Here is a 21247-nt window from a genome sequence, read left to right as displayed (position 1 = left end):
AATTTTACAAAAACATATACCATGTGGAAATTATATCATCACCCTATGGCAAGTGCCATGTCATTTGGGATCTTATTTTGGTATAAATTTTTGAGATCTCTAGCATTTTTTGTATTTATTTCTCCAGTAATTTCGTGAAGTTTTGCCATTCCCATTGCAAAACATAATTAATTAATTGATTAGTTAAACACATCAAGGTGAGTGGCAACTCTTTGATGGGTATTCATTTGGGGGTTCTATCTAATTATTAACCATGATAATATGAGCAAGATTAAATTAATTTGTGAGACTTGATCATCCATATTCATTATATAGAAGGCTTATAGCTTATAGCTTTAGCATCAAAACGCATAAGAATTTATTCCAATACGTGATTAAGATGACATTCTACGAGGAATGATACAGTTACATCTTCCATCTTATTCTTTGAAGTACATACTCCATAAAATACTGAGTGCTTCTCAAAATAGCTCAGTAAGGTTTTTCCCCAACATAGTTGCCCGGGGGATCATAGTTGCACCCAATAAAGGTACCTCCACTGTTGCACCTCACTTTAGCACACCCAACATGTAGCGAGTTGCGCCAAACGACCTGCGTATAATGTCCACAAACCTTGCCAGCGGCGCAAGTATTCGAGTTGTAATCATAGTCGGCCTTCTCTCCCACCCACAAGTTGACGGCATCTGTGCCCGACAAGTCGCCGGAGCTCATCGCAAGGTTTTCACCGTATTTCCCACCGGAATGGACGAGTTGGCAGTCACCTACATGGGTATTGGCATAGTCTTGTGCAAAACGCGCTACTTGGTCATCCCATGTCAAGGGCCCAACACCCACTGCAGCTCTAGCTGCGTTGTGGGCATCAAGATAGTCTTGCGGTGAGTCTTGGGCATGAATGGAATGGAGTAGGGCAATGGCTGTGAAGGAAATGAGAGCGAATGAAATCTTAGACAATTCCATATTGATGCTTTGGAGAATTTTTAGTACTGATATGTATGAGTTATATGGTGGTATTTATAGAGGAGGAGGGTGGGGGAGAATGTGGAAATGTATGTGCATGACTATTACAGAAGAACGTTCATAATACGTTACAAAATTAAAATATTTGGAAAAAAAAATTAAAAAAGAAGAAAGGAAACAACCCTAATGTTGCCGAAAATTGGGGGATTATGTTCATTTATTTTAGTTTGAGTCAGGATTAAACCTATGAAGAAATAAATCTAAGCAAAAAACAAAAACCTGAAGGTAAGAATGCGATTTCAACAGGTTAGTAGGCAATTAGATTTGGGCTATGCTATTAAAGAACTTTTTCTTAATCTTGCCCAAATATATGCAGCAGATTAAGCCTAGCCATTACTGGACGCAGTACATATGGTCTCTCAGATTTCTATATGAGACCTTCAAACGATGGTGCAATTACAAGACAGGGATGTTCCCCTGGTCAGTAGCTGACCAGGGATTATTTGATCAACTACTGTCTGATTGAAATCGGACGGTTGACAGATCTCATGTTTTAAAAATCTAGATGCCTGTCAACTGTCCGATTTCAATCGAACGATAGTTGAGCAAATAATCCTTGGTCAGTAGCTGACCAGGGAAACAGGACTCATTACAAGATTTTTCACTCTTTTTTATTCCTTGCCGGTAAATTCTTTATAGTAAAAGCAATCAGTTGTCTCAAAGATTAATCTAGTTCGTCGCCTACTAATATTGATATACTATACGATGAGAACAAAATTAATAAATTGCTTTGGTCCATCCGGTTACTTTTCTTCCTAGATGCTGCGTCTAGAACTTGTTTTCCGTCAGTTTCGGCGAACAAATTGTTTTCTGTCGATTGTGGAAAACAGTACAACGAAAACAAGACTGAACTTTCGATAGGCATTACTTTACGTCAACTTTACACTATACATGTAATGGGTGTGATAAAACGACGGTCTTACCAAAAAAAAAAAAATCATACATGCACACATCAGCAACAACGTTATGCACGTTTGATTCGTCTCAAAAGCGGAAAGGAAAACTAATTTCTGTTTTCTTAAATATATTCAATTAAAAAAAGTCCTCTCACTTATGTAGGGCTAGTCCAAACATTTTGAAGGCTTGAGGCGAATAATTAAAATATGGCTTCACATAAAAAAATCATATAATCGAACAAATTGTGTGTGTGTGTGTAAATTAAACATATACATTAATGTCTCGTTTGGTTCGCGGAATGGAAATGTTGGGAAATGAAAGTTGAACATTTTCTGTGTTTGGCGCACCCAAGGAAAGAAACAACTTTCCTACATAAAGGAAAAATAGGAGGTGGGGGGGGGAATGGATCCTCCCACACTCCTCCATGAGATTCATTTTTCCTCATACTTTCCTTGCTTTAATTGCACATTAATTACCTACTCTAAATATTATTTTAAGCGTTATTATTACCAAATTATCCAAGGAAAAGTAAAGTAAAATACATATTGCGATTACTTTCCCGGTGTTTCCAAACATTGGTACGAAAAGTAGTGGGAAATATACTTTCCCATGTTTATGGGAAAGACCAAGGTACTATTTTCTTTTCCGACAACCAAACGAGGCCTAATAGTTAAAAAAAAAAAACAAGGTGTTCAATTCCAAAATAATTCTTCTCTTAGAAGTTGAAAAAATAAAAAAGAACAAAATATATTTAATTACAAAAGAAACCAATGACAAAGGGAAAATATATTAGTATTCAATTCCAAAATATTCTTTTCATAAAAACTGGAAAAAGAAGGAACAGAAAACGTTTTTTTTTTTTTTTCTTTTTTTTTTTTTCTCTTTTACATATTTTAAAGAGGATCAAAGGGTTTCACTCCTGCCCCCATGGTGACTCGAACCCATGACTTCGTACATAGGTAGTGGGTGCTCTAACCACTGGAACAGAAAACGTTTAATTACAAAGAAACTAATTAAGAAAGAAAAAAAAAGACAAAAAAAATGAGGCCACTTGTTTCAACCCTTAATGCTGCAAACAGCAGCAAAACTATGTTACCGTTGCACTACCACGGACACATAGGGAAAAGAACAATATATAATTATACAAAGCATATATGTAAAATAAAATTAAAAAATAAAAAAATAGCGGAGGCCCGCCTAAGAGCGGCTGCCTCAAGCAGTAGCCCTCAGGGCCGGCCTTGCACTTATAAAGAGGAGATCGAAAGACTAAGGGAATATTTCTATGTCAAATACTATTGTGAAAAGAAAAGTGCCTTTAGTTAGGGCTAGTTTGAGATTGCTGTGACTTTTAAAAAAAAACTGCTGCCGCTGTGTTGTGAGAATAATCAGCTGTGAATTAAAACAGTTTCGTGTTTAGTAAATAATATTATTAAAAGTGTTGTCAGTACATAAAACAACTTCAGAGTGTGTTTTGATCTCCAACAGTTTCTAAAAGCAACATCTGGGCTGCTTCTAAAATCTGCTGGCAATGACTTATAACTTTCAATTAAAGCTGTTTTTTATTTATTTACCAAACACAATAAAATCTAAAATTTTAAACAAAAGCTGATTTTTTTTAAAGTGAAGCAATCCCAAACAGGGCCTTACTCTAGTATGCATCTTAGAAAAAAGAAAAAAAAAATCAGTATAAAATTATCCTTATTGAAATTAGCAGTATGTAAGAATTCAAATTTCTACAAAATTATCGAAATTTGCATCCAAATTTTATAATTTGATTTTACCAATATTAAATCAAAATAAAAAATAGTTTTGAAAGTTGAATATAGTATTTACAATATTGGCCGATTTTTATTGAAATTTCAATAGACACTCAAAATTTCTGTCGAAATCGTTTTGGTCCAAAATACTGAAATTTTTATCAAAGTCAAAATTTTATCATTATGTAAATCGTTTTATGGCTTACAAAAGCTCCCTGCGTTTTGGCCAGAGATTAGTTTTCTGTTTGGTCAATATTGTGTACTTTTCTTGATCATAGTAGGGGAGATGCATCTAGAAGTTTGGGGACCGTCAGTTTCGGGAAAACATGATCGTAATTTTGGAATCATGCAGTGAACTTTGGAAAACTAGTAGGAGAAAATAAAGGAAAGGGAATTATTACTTACCGTATGCATGCTTTTTGACCTATGACCAGCTACATGATTTTACATATATATACATATGAAAACATCTATAAGCAGATTAGAAAATTAAACACATAAATTCATAATTTCCTTCTGTGAATATATCATGATTTCCTTACTGAGCACTGACCACTTGCATTTTGCATAGGACCTACATATAACCAACTTTATATTGGTCAAATATAACTCTTACAACAATCTTCTAAAGATAATCACTAATTAGGACTAAACGATTAATTTCTAATACGGCCGTTCCCCAACAATGTTACCGGGAGGGTTGTAGTTGCAAGTGACGAACCACCACCCACTGTTGCTAACCCTAGCGCACCCAACCTGAGCCGAATTCCGCCAAATTACTACCCGAGTATAATGACCGCACTGGCCTCCGACGCATTTATTCAACTGATAGTTGTAACTCGGCTTCTCATTGACCCATAATTCCATTGCTCTCGTGCCCGTTATCGTGTACGAGGCTTCGGCAATGTTCTCACTGTATGGACCGGTAGAATGCTCCGATTTGCAGTCTGCAATTCTCTTGCTTGCGTATTGCTGGGCGTAGGCTGCTAGAGAGTTGCTCCATGTCAATAGCTTGACTCCGACCTGGGCACGAGCGGCATTGTGGGCGACTGGGCGTTGAGGTAATCCTGAGGGTTGTTTTGGGCAAGGGAGATGTGGGCTAGTGCAAATCCCATGAACAAAAATGACAATAATGATTTGATTGACCCCCTTTTTTTTTCTTCTTGAGTCGTGGGTTTTGGTGTATTTATAACAAGAACTGTTTGGGGGTTTTTACATCCAAGTAACAAATTCTCCTTCGTTTAAACAAACACAGAGAGAATTCAAAGTCAATATCATGTTTTTATGCTTCTTACCAAAATACTCTGAATCAAATTAATTATCAGATCAACAATAAGTTAAGATCTTTACCAAAATAAAGATATATATTACTATTTCTATGGGAGGCATAAATTAAGCAATGACTAAATGCACTTCGCTAAGGAAGCCTAAGTAATTTTTTCTTTTTTCTGAATCAAGGAATTATCTTTTTAGAAATAGCTTAATGTAGCTGATTACAATCGAAGTGTAATACATCCACAATGCACTTTGGGGCATTATCAAATTAAAATGAATTGTGGCTATTCTCAAAAGCTAGACTAGCTAGACGATGTGCAACTCCATTACTGATTGTAGCAGTAAAGCTAATTTGCAAACCTGTGATGGTGCTTATAGCTACCTTTATGTCATCAATAATTCTAGCATCAGCCAAGACATGGTTAGCAATATCAGTAGTAGCTTCAAGGCAGTCGGTTTCGACTACAACAGCTTGCACCTATAAAGATTGAAGCAAATGTTATCCCTCTTTAATGGCCAATAGCTCTACCTGTTTGACTATATATCTATAGCTACATGTTGAATAGGCAAAGCAAACACTGCCTTGAATTGTCCATTGCCGTCACAGAGTACCCCGTTCAGTCCGCCATTAGTTTGGTTTGGCAAAAATAGCCATCCACGTTGAGCTTCCATCAGTTTTCAGTAGCCGGCTGCCATCGTTTCCTGTTGCTTACTACCGGTTTGGATGCCTTGCCTTCCGGAATTCATCCAGCCATGAAAGTGAATTGAAGACAATGCTAATGGGAGTTTGGGATGTACCACTCCATAACTTTATTATTTATCTTCTTCCATAGTGCCTATAGTATCATTAGTAACTTTTCAAAGACATCTTGCTTGAGGTCTATACCATGATCAAGCATTAATTCTTTGAAATTGATGTTTAGTAGTAATATGTTTTGCAACTCAAAAGGAGGTGATGAAAGTATGGTATGAGAAGTGTCACTCACTTATAAATTATATTATCTTTTGTCACTTTTTTATAGTGAGATCTTTCACCTCCAACATGTCCCCTCACATGCAACCTAACTCTAGGTTTGCACGTGAAATCAATTCACAAATCCAATTCCCATATTGAAAATTGAGGCATAAATCCCACATTGGTGACTTGGCCAATCATGTAACAATCCAAGGCTCACATCGGAAACTTGGTAATAATGCAATAAGAATCTTCTTTGATGACCAATTTAATGAATCCAAATAAGGTCTATGACAATTGGAGATGTGATTGGAGAGGAATCAGTTCTGATACCATGTTAAATAGTGACAAATGTGGCCCGTGTCTCACCGTTTTACTAATATTATTCCAATTTAACCGCTGTTAGATGTTGATTTTAACATAAAATGCCTATATAGAATTGAGTCTAAATTATATTATCTTTTTATCACTTTTCTAATGTGAAATATTTTCTCTCTAACACATCTACCAAAACAGTTTATTATATATCTCGCCTAGAAAGGACACTCAGTCCCATCGTTAATGCTAGAAGGTTCATTTGTCATAGATGATATACATGTCGCCATTTGCGCAATTTAACCTAGTACACCCAACATGTGTTGTGTTTATCCAAACTATCTTAGTGTAGCGTCTGGAACTGTCGACTTCTGCTCCAATATATTTGTTATTCTTTTAGTCCCACTCAACCTTCTCGGTGTACCAGTAGTTTACCGCTACTCCTCCAGTCATACCCATACTGCTCGTCAAGTTCTCGGCGTAAGGCCCCATTGAATGTTTCATTGAGTAGTTGGGAATTCTCTTGTTTGCATAGTCCTGAGCATATTGGGCTAGCTTGACACTCAATTCAAGTGGAGAGATACCAACCTCTGCTCGAGCTTCATTCTGTGCTTTGAACCGGAAGCCATTCATCTTTGATGATACTGATTACACGCATTTCTATGCACGTAATTGCATTCGAAACACTAGAAATATGCTAAGACATCAAACCAATTATTATATAATTAATCCATTTTTATTTCTTTTGTAAGAAATAAGTAGAGTTACAAAATTTGAGAGAAAATGACATAAAATTATAGTAAAAATAGAGTTATTGACAATGAGATGAAATAGATGAAGCCGGTCAACTATAATCAATGTCATGTAGGGAGCGAAAAATATGCGGAAAAGCATTGAGAAAATTGAAGAAAAGAAAATTAAAGAAAAAGAAGAAGTTCAGCCTCCTTAATTAGGTTAATCAATCAAGACCTAATTAATCACCCATTGCAAAAAGAGCCCTCTCTAATATTCCCAAAAACCCAATAAAACATTGATTGTTTAATTGGCTTGATCAACTTAGATGCCAACACGTGGTGCACTACATGTCTCGTTTCAGTCTAGGCCTCATCAAAAAGCCCGCGGATCAAGTGAGCCGATGGAGACCCGCAGGCCATGAGGGCTAAAAGCCCGGCCCGTTAAAAAGCCCGCCTCGGTGGGTAGTGGGCCGGCCCGCCAAAAGCCTGAAAAAACCCGGCCCGGCCCGTAAGAGCCCGTAAAATATTATATATATATATGTGTGTGTGTGTGTGTGTGTTTATATATATATATATATATATATATATATATATATATATATATATATATATATATATATATATATATACAGCCCTTCTTGGGTGCGGACGTCCGCACCTTTTGCTTCGGTGCGGATTTACAGTTTTTCTCCACTTTCCGATCATATTTTCACATCTTAGCCGTTCAGTTTTTAGGCCCTAATGTATAGATCATCTCTGCAAAATTTCAGCCAATTTGGTGATCGTTAAGGCATCCAAAACTGTAATTTACCATTATAAATACGAACGGTTCCGGTTCAACAGATTCGGTCCGTTCGTGTAAATTGCAGCTTTGGATACCTTAACGATCACCAAATTGGCTGAAATTTTGTAGAGATGATCTATACATTAGGAACTAAAAATTGAACGGTTAAGATGTGAAAATATGATCGGAAAGTGGGAAAAAATGGCAAATCCGTACCTTTTTGCTTCGGTGCGGATATCCGCACCTGAGCAAAGTTCTATATATATATATATATATATATATATATATGTATGTAGATATTTGTGTGTGTGTTTATAAATATATACACACACACACACACACACACATATAGATTTATATTTGTGTGTGTGTGTGTGTGTTTATATATATATATATATATATATATATATATATATATGTATATGTGTGTGTGTGTGTGTGTGTGTGTGTGTGTGGAAGTTCTTATAATTCTATATAAAATATGTGCATTAGTGCATATATATATATTCTACATATCGGTTGACCAATTCGATCGGATTCGAAAATATGGTGAAATTGGCTAAAGTTTTTACCACACTCATGATTTATTGTAATAAACTCATCCAACGGTCAGTTTTTCCATTTTCTTTGAATTGATAGGGGTTGCTCTTTGGAGTGTATGATATATAAATATAGGTTTATAAGAGTAACTAAGTTTGACCTAGTGGATCGAATTCGAAACGAGAACCAAATTGGCTGAATTTTCTACAACCACCATAAAACATTACAATCTCTCCATCGAGCGGTTGGTTTCTCCGAATTCATTTTCCACTTCATTGTTGCTTTAGAATGAACCTCAATAATTTAAATGTAATGTATAAGTCATACAACTTTAGGAGAAAAATTGGTATAGGCCAATGTGTTTGTAATTAAATTTTTTTTTTTTTATCTCATGTCCACACACATCCATCGATGGAATATTTACAAACGTGATGTGAAAAAATAAGCACGTTTCACGGTCGTCATGCCATCGGTCAACCAAGAAAACATACAAGTGATGACGGTTGACCAATTCGATCGAATTCGAAAATATGGTGAAATTGGCTAAATTTTTTACCGCACTCATAATTTATTGTAATAATCTCATCCAACGGTCCATTTTTCCATTTTCTTTGAATTGATACGGGTTGCTCTTTGGAGTGTATGATATATAGATATAGGTTTATAAGAGTAACTAAATTTGACCTAGTTGATCGAATTCGAAACGAGAATCAAATTAGCTGAATTTTTTACAATCACCATAAAACATTACAATCTCTCAATCGAGCGGTTGATTTCTCTAAATTCATTTTCCACTTCATGGTTCCTTTAGAATGAACCTCAACAATTTAAATGCAATATACAAGTCATACAACTTTAGGAGGCAAATTAATATTGGCCAACATCTTTGTAATTAAAATTGAAATTTTTATCTTATGTCCAAGCACATCCATCGATGAAATATTTACAGACGTGATGTGAAAAAATAAGCACATTTCAGGGTCGTCATGCCATCGGTCAAACAAGAAAACATACAAGTGACAACGGTTGACGAATTCGATCGGATTCGAAAATATGGTGAAATTGGCTAAATTTTTTACCACACTCATAATTTATTGTAATAATCTCATCCAACGGTCCATTTTTCCATTTTCTTTGAATTGATACGGGTTGCTCTTTGGAGTGTATGATATATAGATATATGTTTATAAGAGTAACTAAATTTGACCTAATTGATCGAATTCGAAACGAGAATCAAATTAGCTGAATTTTTTACAATCACCATAAAACATTACAATCTCTCAATCGAGCGGTTGATTTCTCTAAATTCATTTTCCACTTCATGGTTGCTTTAGAATGAACCTCAACAATTTAAATGCAATATACAAGTCATACAACTTTAGGAGGCAAATTGATATAGGCCAACATTTTTGCAATTAAAATTGAAATTTTTATCTTATGTCCATGCACATCCATCGATGGAATATTTACAGACATGATGTGAAAAAATAAGCACGTTTTGCTGTCGTCATGCCATCGGTCAACCAAGAAAATATAAAAGTAACGATGGTTGACCAATTCGATCGGATTCGAAAATATGGTGAAATTGGCTAAATTTTTTACCACACTCATAATTTATTATAATAATCTCATCCAACGGTCGGTTTTCCCATTTTATTTAAGTTGATAGAGGTTTCTCTTTGGAGTGTATGATATATAAATATAAGTTTATAAAAAATATTATCTTTAAAGATTTATTTGTAAATACAGCCTGCAAGTCCCGCCCGGAAAAAGCCCGCAAGGCTTAGCCCAGCCCGGCCCAAAAAAGCCCGCGAGGCCCACATTAAATGGATGAGCTTGGATCCTTCAATTTACAATAAAGCCCGGCCCGGCCCGCTACTATTTAAAAATGGAGTAAGGCCCGGCTCGTTGATGCCTATTTCAATCATTTGCTCACCAAATTCCACGGAGACCCTTGACCACAAAGGCCTTATCCAGATTTTTTTTTTCTTCTAGCTAGCCAGGAGTCCAGGACCTTATCTCTCTTCCTCTGGGCGATAGCTGCAACCGACCCCATTTAACATTTGTTCCCCTGTCTCTCGCCCATCACCTCACATTCCCTCTTCTCTTTTCTTTTCTTCATTTTAGTTTCATCTACTTGGAAAGTTAGAAGACTCACTCAGGCTTGAAGAAAATCAACATGAAGAGCACCGCACCTTAATTTTAGGTAGTTAGGTAAGAAAATTGCTTGGTTCATATTAGCCCATATCTAGAAGTGACCAAGCTAACTATTTTCTCTCTTCCTTATTATCTAGCTCATATTTTTTGTATACTTTTGTTGATGAGTTCTTGTATGGCTAGTGAGGCCATCTCCAACCGAAAGGGCTAAAAATAGCCCTTGGGCTAAATTTTAGCCTTAAATTATGTACTATTCATTGATCTCACATCAATCGTCTCCAACCCGTTAAAGCTAAATTATAGCCCTAAAAATATTTTAACATTTTGGATATGTTATATATATATATATATATATGTTCTTATTTTTTAAAGTCAATTGACTTATAGTAATTGAAATAATTTTCATGATAAAAAATATTTTTTCAGTTGTAACAAACGGCTATAAAAAAAAATATAAAAAAAACCAAACCAACGGCTATAAAAAAAAAAAAAAACCAACGGCTAACGTCATGCTTTTGTCAGATTCCACTCCCAGATGTGGGCCATAGCATTCTGATCCAATTTTTTTAAAGGGGCATCATTGGGGCTAAAAATAGCCTTTTAAACTCACCTATAGCCCTAATATTTAGCACTTCGGCCATTAACTTGTTGGGTTGGATTTGAATTGGGCTTAAAATTGCTCCTTTAGCACTTTGTCCAAGTGGGTTGGAGGTGGCCTGAGTAGCTTAATTTTCGGAGTTAGGGTTGTCACACTCTGATTTTCAAGCATAATTAATAAACAAATTAACAAACACAAATACTCTGGACGTGATGATTCAGACATTAACACTAAACACTTAAGAGAATTTTTCGTTTTAAAATAAGTACAAGATGATGTGTTGAACCTACAATGTCAATACAGACTCGTTTTTTAGAGTCACATATTACATTATGTCAAGTTAACAAATTAAACTGAATAATAATTCAATAAATAAATAACTCCACCACACTTATTACACAGCGAAAGACTAACAAGTGCATATAACAAATAAGTTCCTAAACTTATGACTGCAACAGCAAGGGACCATAGCTCCATCACATTCACCCTAGCCTGCAGGATTGACCCCCTACACCATTAAATAGTGCACTAGGTTGAAACAACAAACCCGGTAACCTTTTGCAAGCTCATGTGAGTAAACTCAAAACAAACAACAAAAGCACATGCTTAAACCATCTCAACCTAACAAAATCGATATGCAATTATAACGACAAAGAACATCAAGTTCACATCCTACAATATCATGCTCACGTAAGTTAACTCATATCTAAAATCCACATGCTCTAACTCTCGACTCATGCATTCAACTTCACAAAACTTCAACTAAACATTCAAACTTAAGTGATGTTTTAAACATTTTAAAACACAACAATCTACAAAACCAACCTTCGTTTATTTCAACAAAAGTAGTTGTCACTTCAGTGATGTTTCAAATCATTTTTAGTCTCAAAGACACAACTACGAAATCACACTCACTCCTTTCCTCTCAGCATAAAGCATTTGTCAAAATTATGACATCAAGACTCATTTCACACTCACTACAAATCTCAAACCACAACCACACTCACAATTTGAATTAAGTAAAATAAGTAATCCCTGCATAGAGACCTAGTTCAGGAGATCACATTAAAAGTAATTTAACAATCAATAGAAATTATAGTAATCAATAGAAATTATAGTAAGGGTTTTTTGCACCAACAGTGTCTGGACACTCAGGTGACTGACAATATGATACCCGAACTTACAAAGTTATCAAAATGATACCCAGACTCAATTTTTCGTATCAACGTCGTACCTGCTGTCAATTTCCGTCAATCTAATCACTTGCTACGCACGTGACTCGTTAAATGAGGCTAAAAAGTCCGATTTGCCCTCAATTTCTTTTTCTTTATTTTTTATTATTATTTTTATTATTTTTATTTTTTATTATTATTATTTTTTTAAGAATACTCAATTCCTTAAATTATCTCTCTCTTTAAGGTAACCAGTTTTGAATTCGAGGAGGAACCATCTCTTCGAAGGGCACTTCTCTCAACTCTAGTGATTTGTCTTCTACCCACTCACTTCTTCAATTTCGGTTAATTATGCTAGTAGAAGTGATCAAAGCAATGGGAAATGACCAAAATAGACTAAATCACTGACGTGCACAGTAGCCACACATGGTGGCCGAACTTGCAACACACGGTGGCCGAACCTGCAAAAAATCCCAATTTCTCCAAATCTCAACCAAACTGAAATTCAAGTGTAGAAGCATGTAGAGCTCGACAAGTAGACCAATTTTGATATCTCAATTGAAATCGAAGGTCTCCGGAAAAGGAAGAAAACTCACCGTCAAATCCCTACACCATCTCTCCTTCGATTCTCACTCATGCTTCGTTGTTGGGACAATCCGACACCACAAGGACGTCCACGACATCAAGAGGAAGCTACGGCCACCGGTTGAAGGTCTCGAATTAAACGGCCGGAATCTAGAAAGCTCGCCGGAAATCCATGAAGCTTCTCCCCTTCGATTCTCCTTCCTCACTTCGCGACTTGACAAACGAACACCACCAGGTCGGTAGCCGCCTCACCATTCCCTAAAAGACCCGAAGCCGGCGTCATGGGTTCAAAAAAGATAACCTATTTCCCCTCCTCCCCGCAATTCAACCTCGACTTGCCGGAACTCATGTTCGTCCCTGGCCCAATTCCGGTCTTCTCAGCCCCAGTTTTGGGCGTCCGAGACCAACCCGACCACCGCTGCGGCAACCCGATCCACCCCTGCGGCAACCCAACCCGATCCACACTCGCAGTCAGCGAGTCGACAAAGAAAACGCAAAAAACCTCTCCCCACCGATTGGGATCTTTTTTTCTTTTTTTTTTGAGAATCACCGATTGGGATCTTTGGTTAATAAACAAAGTAAAAAAAAATTCAGTTTTATTTTTAATTTTGAAATTATTCATTTAGGATTTAATAGAGGGGAAAAGACTTTTTTGCCCTCATTATAGGACTCACGTGTCTCGCATGTGGTCAAAATTGACGGAAACATGACGAAAATTGACAGCAGGTATGACGTTGATACGAAAAATTGAGTCTGGGTATCATTTTGATAACTTTGTAAGTTCGGGTATCATATTGTCAGTCACCTGAGTGTCCAGATACTTTTGGTGCAAAAAACCCTTATAGTAATCCTTACATATCATTTAGTTCAGGAGATTACATTAAAAATAGGGAAAAATGCACGAACAGTGTCTGGACACTCTGAGGACTGTCAAAATGATACCTGAACTTTCAAATGTATCAATGTGATACCTAGACTTATATTTTCTTGTCAACGTAGTACCTACATCAACTTTCCGTTATGGCTACGTCAGTTCGAGTCACGTGTGACGCATGTGAGGCTGAAAATGAGGGCAAAAAGGACTTTTCCACTCCATCAAATCCTAAAAGGAAAAATGCACGAACAGTGTCTGGAGACTCTGAGGACTGTCAAAATGATACCTGAACTTTCAAACGTATCAATGTGATACCTAGACTTATATTTTCTTGTCAATGTAGTACCTACAACAACTTTCCGTCACGACTCCGTCAGTTCGAGTCAGGTCTGATGCATGTGAGGCCAAAAATGAGGGCAAAAAAGACTTTTCCACTCCATCAAATCCTAAATGAAAATTTAAAATTTAAAATTTAAAATTTAAAATTTAAAATTTAAAATAAAAACATAATAATTTATTATATTGAAAATAAAAGATGATTAATTTTTTTTGCCTTTTCTATTAACCAAGATCAATCCAATATATTCTCAAAAAAAAAAAAAAAAAAATCCCAATCCGATAAGTATGAACCTAACATTTCTTCATGTTCATCTTCTCAAACCCAGCAAAAAGGCAAAAAAAAAAAACAAAAGAAATGTCAATTGTTCATGTTCTTGAACCCATTCTTGTTCATCTTCTTAAACTCGACAAACCCATTTTGAAAGAGAAATGCAAGATCTGGGAACTCCAAGAACAAAAAACAATGAGAAATAATTTTTTTTAGCAAAGCTTCTCCCTTGTTCGATTCACTTCTAAAACACAAAACCAAGTCCAACTTGTTTATGCAAAATCATTCAACCCTATTCAACTCCCAAGTCTGCCTTAATTGGTGGCAACACCAGTAGCTACGGCGAGGACCACGAGGTCTGCTCCCCGAAGAAGCGGGCCGAGCATTGGATCTAGGAGAAGACCCGCTGCCTTATCAGCTTCCGCCGCGAGGTCGATGGCCTATTCAACACCTCCAAGTCCAACAGAGAAAGCACGAAGACTTGGATTGCAAAACAACCAAAACAATCACAGATGTATCAGATCGAATTAACATAAAATTTCATTCCTCCTTTGAAATCGCCTTAACAACATCAATGCAGACCAATTGTGAAATGGGCAATGAAGAAGAAGAACCAAGAAGACGTTGCAGAAACCCTAAATTTCATTTTTCGTCACCACCCACACCCACACCTCCACCAAAACTCGAACTCAAACTCAAAATCCATTAATATCAAGTTATAAACTACAACAAAAACACCAGCAAGTAATGATATAGATGATCTCTCCGTCCTCCTCCTTCCTCGATCTCAAGTCCCGTTTTGAGTATTGTCGAAATTTTCAGAGAACCCAATCTAAATCTAAATCCAAATCCCAATCCCAATCCCAATCTCAATCCCAATTTCAATTTCAATTTCGTCCTCCAAAATGAAGGACATAGTCTTCTTGAAGCCTCACTTGTCAAAGATCTGAAATCAGCGATGAAGTGCGCCGCCGATCCTTTCGTCGAGGTCAACAGCGTCAGCGCTGTGTGCCTGAAATCAAGGAGTATTGAGGTGTTGTTGCGGGAGGAATTGGCGAGGACAACCAGTCTTTTTAGAGAGTGGTTGATCGAGGGGAGAGGAAGAAGACGAAAGGTGGAGGGGTGAAAAAAATTAATTAAAAAAATTAAAGGTAAATCAGTCTTTTTACCAAAAACAAATATTTAAAATATTTTTACCAAAAAAAATATTTAAAATTTCAGTTATAGGGTAAATCAGTCTTTTTACCTTTATTTTGTACCTCACGTGCCTCACATAGTCACATGTGGTAAATTTAACGGTGTCGTGACGGAAAGTTGATGTAGGTACTACGTTGACAAGAAAATATAAGTCCAGGTATCACATTGATACGTTTGAAAGTTCAGGTATCATTTTGACAGTCTTAAGAGTCTCCAGACACTCTTTGTGTATTTTAAATGTTAGTTATAGGGCAAATCAGTCTTTTTACCTTCATTTTGTATGTCACGTGCCTCACACGTGGTAAATTTAACGGTGCCGTGACGGAAAGTTGATGTAGGTACTACGTTGACAAGAAAATATAAGTCTAGGTATCACATTGATACATTTGAAAGTTCAGGTATCATTTTGACAATCCTCAGAGTCTTCAGACACTGTTTGTGCATTTTCCCCTTAAAAATAATTTAACAATAAATAGAAATCATAGTAGTCCACAGAAATCATAATAATCTCTACATATCATTTAGTTCAGGAGATTAAATTAAAAACAATAATCAGAATTCATAATAATCTCTGCATATTGTTTAGTTAAGGAGATTACATTAAAACCAATTAATTCAGAAAAACAGTAATCCCTGCGTATAATTTAGTTAAGGAGATTACGAAGGAAAACAAACAATTCAATAATAGAAATAAACTAGAAAACAATACACAATCATCCATTGATAACACCAATCACCACAACATCAATCACTCAACAACAACCCATACCATTTACACAAAATCATCTTGCAGATCATCTTACAGATCACCACACAGAACGTTCTCACATAAAATTGTTTTCTCATCTCCAACGACCTCAAAACAATAACGAAATCATTTTCCAAATATTGTTTTCTCATCTCTAACAACCTCACCAAAATCTTACCTACTTCTTAAAACTCAAAGCCGACAAAACTGTCTTTTCTTTCCAAAATCATTTATTTTCCTCAACATCACATTGCGCAACAGGGTAAAACTATGGTATGTTAATATTTCTCATACATCAACTATTTTTACCACTTTAAGGACTCATGTTACCACTTTGACGACTAATATTACTATTTTGAGGACTCATATGGTAAACTAATAAAATTTACCACTTTAAGGACTCATGTTACCACATTGAGGACTAATATTACTATTTTGAGGACTCATGTGGTAACTAAGAAAATTTACCACTTTAATGACTCATGTTACCACTTTGAGGACTAATATTACTATTTTGAGGATTCATTTTATGTGATGCCCCGGAAATTCGTAATTATTTTCCAAGGATTTTCCGGAATCTAATTTATGGTTGTTGGACGTTTTCGTGGCTCGTGGACGGAGCGGAAGTGTTTCGGACGAATTAATTATTTGAAAAGTATGACTTTAGGGGGGGGGGGGGGGGGGGGGTTCAAGGTTGACTTTTGATATGTTGGGATTCTCTTAAAACTTCCTTCACGAAAGTTGTAGAGCACGTCGATACGAGTTCGTGGACATGTGGTTCGTGTCAATCGGAGTTCGTATGAGAAAGTTATGGCCATTGGAAGAAGTTTCCATTAAGGTATAAATAGAAGTTTCCCAAAGGAGAAACCTACTATTTTCATTAATTTCCTTTTCCGGAAACTGATTTCCTTCTCTCTCTCCCGACCGGAAATCGCCTCAAAGCTTCAACCGGCGATTTCTTCCTCCTCCGGCCACCAATCCTAACCAGACTTCTACTCTCGGCTTCGCCTCGACCTTGTGCCATCTCGTGGCCTGTAGCCACTGGGGGAAGCCCGACCTGATTTGTTTCCAAAATCAAGTCAACGCCGATATCTCGAGTTTCCGGCCACCAATCTTCGGGATTCCTGGCTTGTTGAACTCGCCTTGAGCTGCTGAACAAGCCTTACGAAGGATCGGGCCAAGTTGTTGAAGTTTTTACGTTGATCGGAGCTTCGCCGGTTTCTGGAAATTTTTCGGCCAAACCCAACTGTTCTAGGTAATTTTCGACCACTTCCTTTCGTTTTCAGCTTCGAGTTAGTTATGAAAGTTCACAAGCATGCATAGATGAAGAACTTTGATGTTGGGAGTTTTGTGAAGTAATGAGTTTTGGCCTATGGCGGCGTTCCGGCCACTTAAGGAACTGTTTTTGGTATTATATATGTTCTACTCGTTGATACGAGCGTTTTGATATATAATATGCAAATTTTGGAGTTCGTATGGAATTGTTATGATTTTTACAGTTTCATACAGATCGATTTATTCGATCCGTGAGGATTCGAGCGTCCGATCGATTTGTGGTTTGGTCACATCGATCGTGGACGTATTCCGGAGACTTTGGGAGGTCTCAGATGTGGTTTTGCCTCGATTGGCGCCACTTTGGGGATTTTAGTTCAAAATAGGGGTTTCGAACTTAAATCAAATGTGAATCGTTACTAAGTTGGAACCGTATGTGATTAGGTACTTGACGAAGTATTTGGACGGCTATTTTGTGGATTGGCTGCCTTGTTCTGTATTGAAGACGTAGAGGGAGTTCGAGGTGAGTAATCTCACGAAGTTCATTCACGAACGGGTTGACCTTATTGTTTTGAGAGTTATTTAGTTAACTGCAAACTATAGTCGGTATTAGTGGTCCTTCTGAGTGAATGACCACGTATATATATATTTACGTGGAATATGTATATTCTTGTGGGTTGATGAGTGAATTGAAGCAATAGGTATTGATGCGTTTCATTCTATTGTTTTGGGGCTTGACTTTTCGGGAAACATTGTGTGGGAATTGGGAATTTCTATTGTTTTGAAAAGTGTCTAGATTTGCTGTGAGTTGCTTTGATGTGATTTGAATGTTTTGATCTAACGACCGGGGGTCGGAAGATCTGAGAGTCACAGGTTGTGATTTCTCCTTTTCGGTTTGGTTTAACGTTTTGATCCGACGACCGGTGGTCTGAGGATGTGAGAGTCACAGGTTGTGATTTCTCCTTTTGGTTTGATTTAAAGGTTTTGATATGACGACCGGGGAGGTCTGATGATTGGAGGTCACGGGGTGACATCTCATTTTGTGTGAGTTGAGTAACTTTTGGGTCCTGAGTGACTGTTTTGAAAGGTTTTGATCTGACGACCGGGGAGGTCTGAGGATTCAGGGTTGCTGGGAGTGACTTCAGGCATATATATCGGGACTTCACGCCTTTGGCCGGGTTTGTGGATACGATCAGTTAGACCTCTAGTCTGTTGCCATGGTACATCATGGGGGGTAGCGGGGACCTATCTGATGCTCATAAGTATGTGTTTTAAAAGGGAGTTTCGGAGATTCTTTCTTTTAAATGTCCTGGGAGGACTTGTTTGTCATATTTAATTGTCATAGTTTCAATTATTATGATTTTGTCACGGGGTGACTTGTGTTGATTTGAGAATGTGTTTTAAAAGGGAGTTTCGGGGATTCTTTCTTTTAAATGTCTTGGGAGGACTTGTTTATCATATTTAATTGTCAGAGTTTCAATTATTATGATTTTGTCACGGGGTGACTTGTTGATTTGAGAATGTGTTTTAAAAGGGAGTTTCGGGGATATTCTTTCTTTTAAATGTCCTGGGAGGACTTGTTTATCATATTTAATTGTCAGAGTTTCAATTATTATGATTTTGTCACGGGGTGACTTGTGTTGATTTGAGAATGTGTTTTAAAAGGGAGTTTCGGGGATATTCTTTCTTTTAAATGTCCTGGGAGGACTTGTTTATCATATTTAATTGTCAGAGTTTCAATTATTATGATTTTGTCACGGGGTGACTTGTGTTGATTTGAGAATGTGTTTTAAAAGGGAGTTTCGGGGATATTCTTTCTTTTAAATGTCCTGGGAGGACTTGTTTATCATATTTAATTGTCAGAGTTTCAATTATTATGATTTTGTCACGGGGTGACTTGTGTTGATTTGAGAATGTGTTTTAAAAGGGAGTTTAGGGGATATTCTTTCTTTTAAATGTCCTAGGAGGACATGTTTATCATATTTAATTGTCAGAGTTTCAATTATTATGATTTTGTCACGGGGTGACTTGTGTTGATTTGAGAATGTGTTTTAAAAGTGAGTTTCGGGGATTCTTTCTTTTAAATGTCCTGGGAGGACTTGTTTATCATATTTAATTGTCAGAGTTTCAATTTATATGATTTGGTCACGGTGTGACATTTATTGTTTCTTTTGGGAAAAGAATGTGCTGTTTTGGGAAAACATGGTGTGTGTCCCTTTTTACGAGTTGATGGGTTTCCTCGTTGGGCGAGTTGTGCATGTGTGGTTTTGACTTACTCATACGGGCTTGCAAAAGCTTACCGGGTTTGTTGTGTGGCAACCCGGTACACCATTCAAACGGTGTAGGGGTTAATCCTGCAAGTCAGGGTAATTGTGGCTGAAGCTGAGGTAGCGAGCTAGCAGCTTTACGGTAGGAAGCCAATTTTGTGACTTTACCGTTATTAAGACTTCCGCTTGTAGTGAGCTCTGAGGAGTATTTACGTTTTATTTTGATGTTGACAATTTAATTCGTAAGCTTGTGTAATATATAACTCTATGGAGCGAGTGTATATTAACTTTGAGGGTTCAGGGCATCAGTAGGTACTTGGTTTAAAGGGAAAAAGATTTTCAGGTATTTTGTATTGATGACTGAACGTTCACGCATGTATAATTATGGGATTATATATATCGATTTTCATATGTGTAAAATCAGGGGCGTGACAGTTTGGTATCAGAGCGTAAGGTACATATTTGGTGATAATCAATACTACTCGAGTGATGGCCCTTCTACAGCGGATCCCCATCTGATGCTCTTCAGTATTGATATAATCATTGGGTATGTAGGAGTGTTGGTTGTGAGTTTGAGTGTAGAATCGTCAGAGCATTGGTCTACTCTGTTAGTGAAGTTGTGAATTTAAGTGTAGGTTCCTTGAGTTGCAGTCCTTTGAGGTATGGGAACCTCTGGATTGAACTCTTGTGAGGTGATTAGGATTGTTTTCGAGGAAAATTGTGTCCTTTCATATGTGCTTAGTTGTTTGATTTTTGAAGTCATGTTGTTCGACTTATACTTGCGTTTGGAGATTTTGCAAGTATTAATCACGTGTGTTTTGCTCCTTAGGTGATGGACTCACAAGGAGGCCGAGCTAGGGGTCGAGGTAGACCCAGAGGCAGGGGTAGAGCCCGAGGTAGGGACAAGATTCCTCCTCCTGTTGGAGAGATGTTTGAGAATGATGTTGAGGCATCGAATGTTGAGCTGCCTGTTCCACCTGTTGTGGAGGTTGTAGATCCCACTCGTTTGTCGAAGTTGGCAAAAGAGATTTCGAGACTGGGAGGAGTCCCATTTTAGGGAGGTACGGATTACATGTTGGCATATCAATGGATCAAGAACATGAAGACCTACTTCGAGATGGTCGTCTGCGACGACATTGAGAAGAGAAAGATTGCGGCGTTTATGCTCCAAGGCGATGCACGAGTATGGTGGAGCGGTACACAGAGAGTTATGGATGTGTCCACCATGACCTGGGAGGGTTTTGTGGAACTGTTCAGGAAGAAGTATTTTCCGCCTTCTGTGAGGGAGCAGTTGGAAAATGGAATTCATCTCGTTAGTCCAAGGGACTAAGAGTGTAAGGGAGTATGAGGCTGAGTTCTCAAGGTTGTATCGCTTTGTGAGGAAGATGGATGCTGAGAGCTTAGCTACGAAGTTTCAGTGGGGACTGAATGCTTCGATCCGGCGCTATATCGCTGTTCTGGAATTAAAGACGGTGGAGCTCATTTTCGTTAAGGCT

General features: G+C 37.3%; 1 protein-coding gene and 1 pseudogene across 1 annotated transcript; both read right to left on the bottom strand.

Annotated features, from left to right (window-relative positions):
- Positions 1–334: 334 nt before the first annotated feature.
- On the bottom strand, positions 335–990 carry LOC112170085 (pathogenesis-related protein 1). Its single transcript, XM_024307231.2, has one exon. The coding sequence runs from the start codon at positions 955–957 to the stop codon at positions 472–474; it is 486 nt and encodes a 161-aa protein (XP_024162999.1). The 5' UTR covers positions 958–990; the 3' UTR covers positions 335–471.
- A 3344-nt stretch (positions 991–4334) lies between these two features.
- LOC112170598 lies at positions 4335–6849 on the bottom strand (annotated as a pseudogene).
- Between the last annotated feature and the right edge of the window lie 14398 nt (positions 6850–21247).

This window comes from Rosa chinensis, chromosome 6 (genome assembly GCF_002994745.2).
Source record: "Rosa chinensis cultivar Old Blush chromosome 6, RchiOBHm-V2, whole genome shotgun sequence".
Taxonomy (NCBI): Eukaryota; Viridiplantae; Streptophyta; class Magnoliopsida; order Rosales; family Rosaceae; genus Rosa; species Rosa chinensis.
The sequence above is the reverse complement of the archived record's forward strand: the minus strand, read 5'-3'. Positions and strand labels throughout refer to the sequence as shown.

Bases quoted from the DNA above. Each gene is read 5' to 3' on its own strand.
- LOC112170085 (XM_024307231.2), bottom strand. From the start codon at position 957: ATGGAATTGTCTAAGATTTCATTCGCTCTCATTTCCTTCACAGCCATT.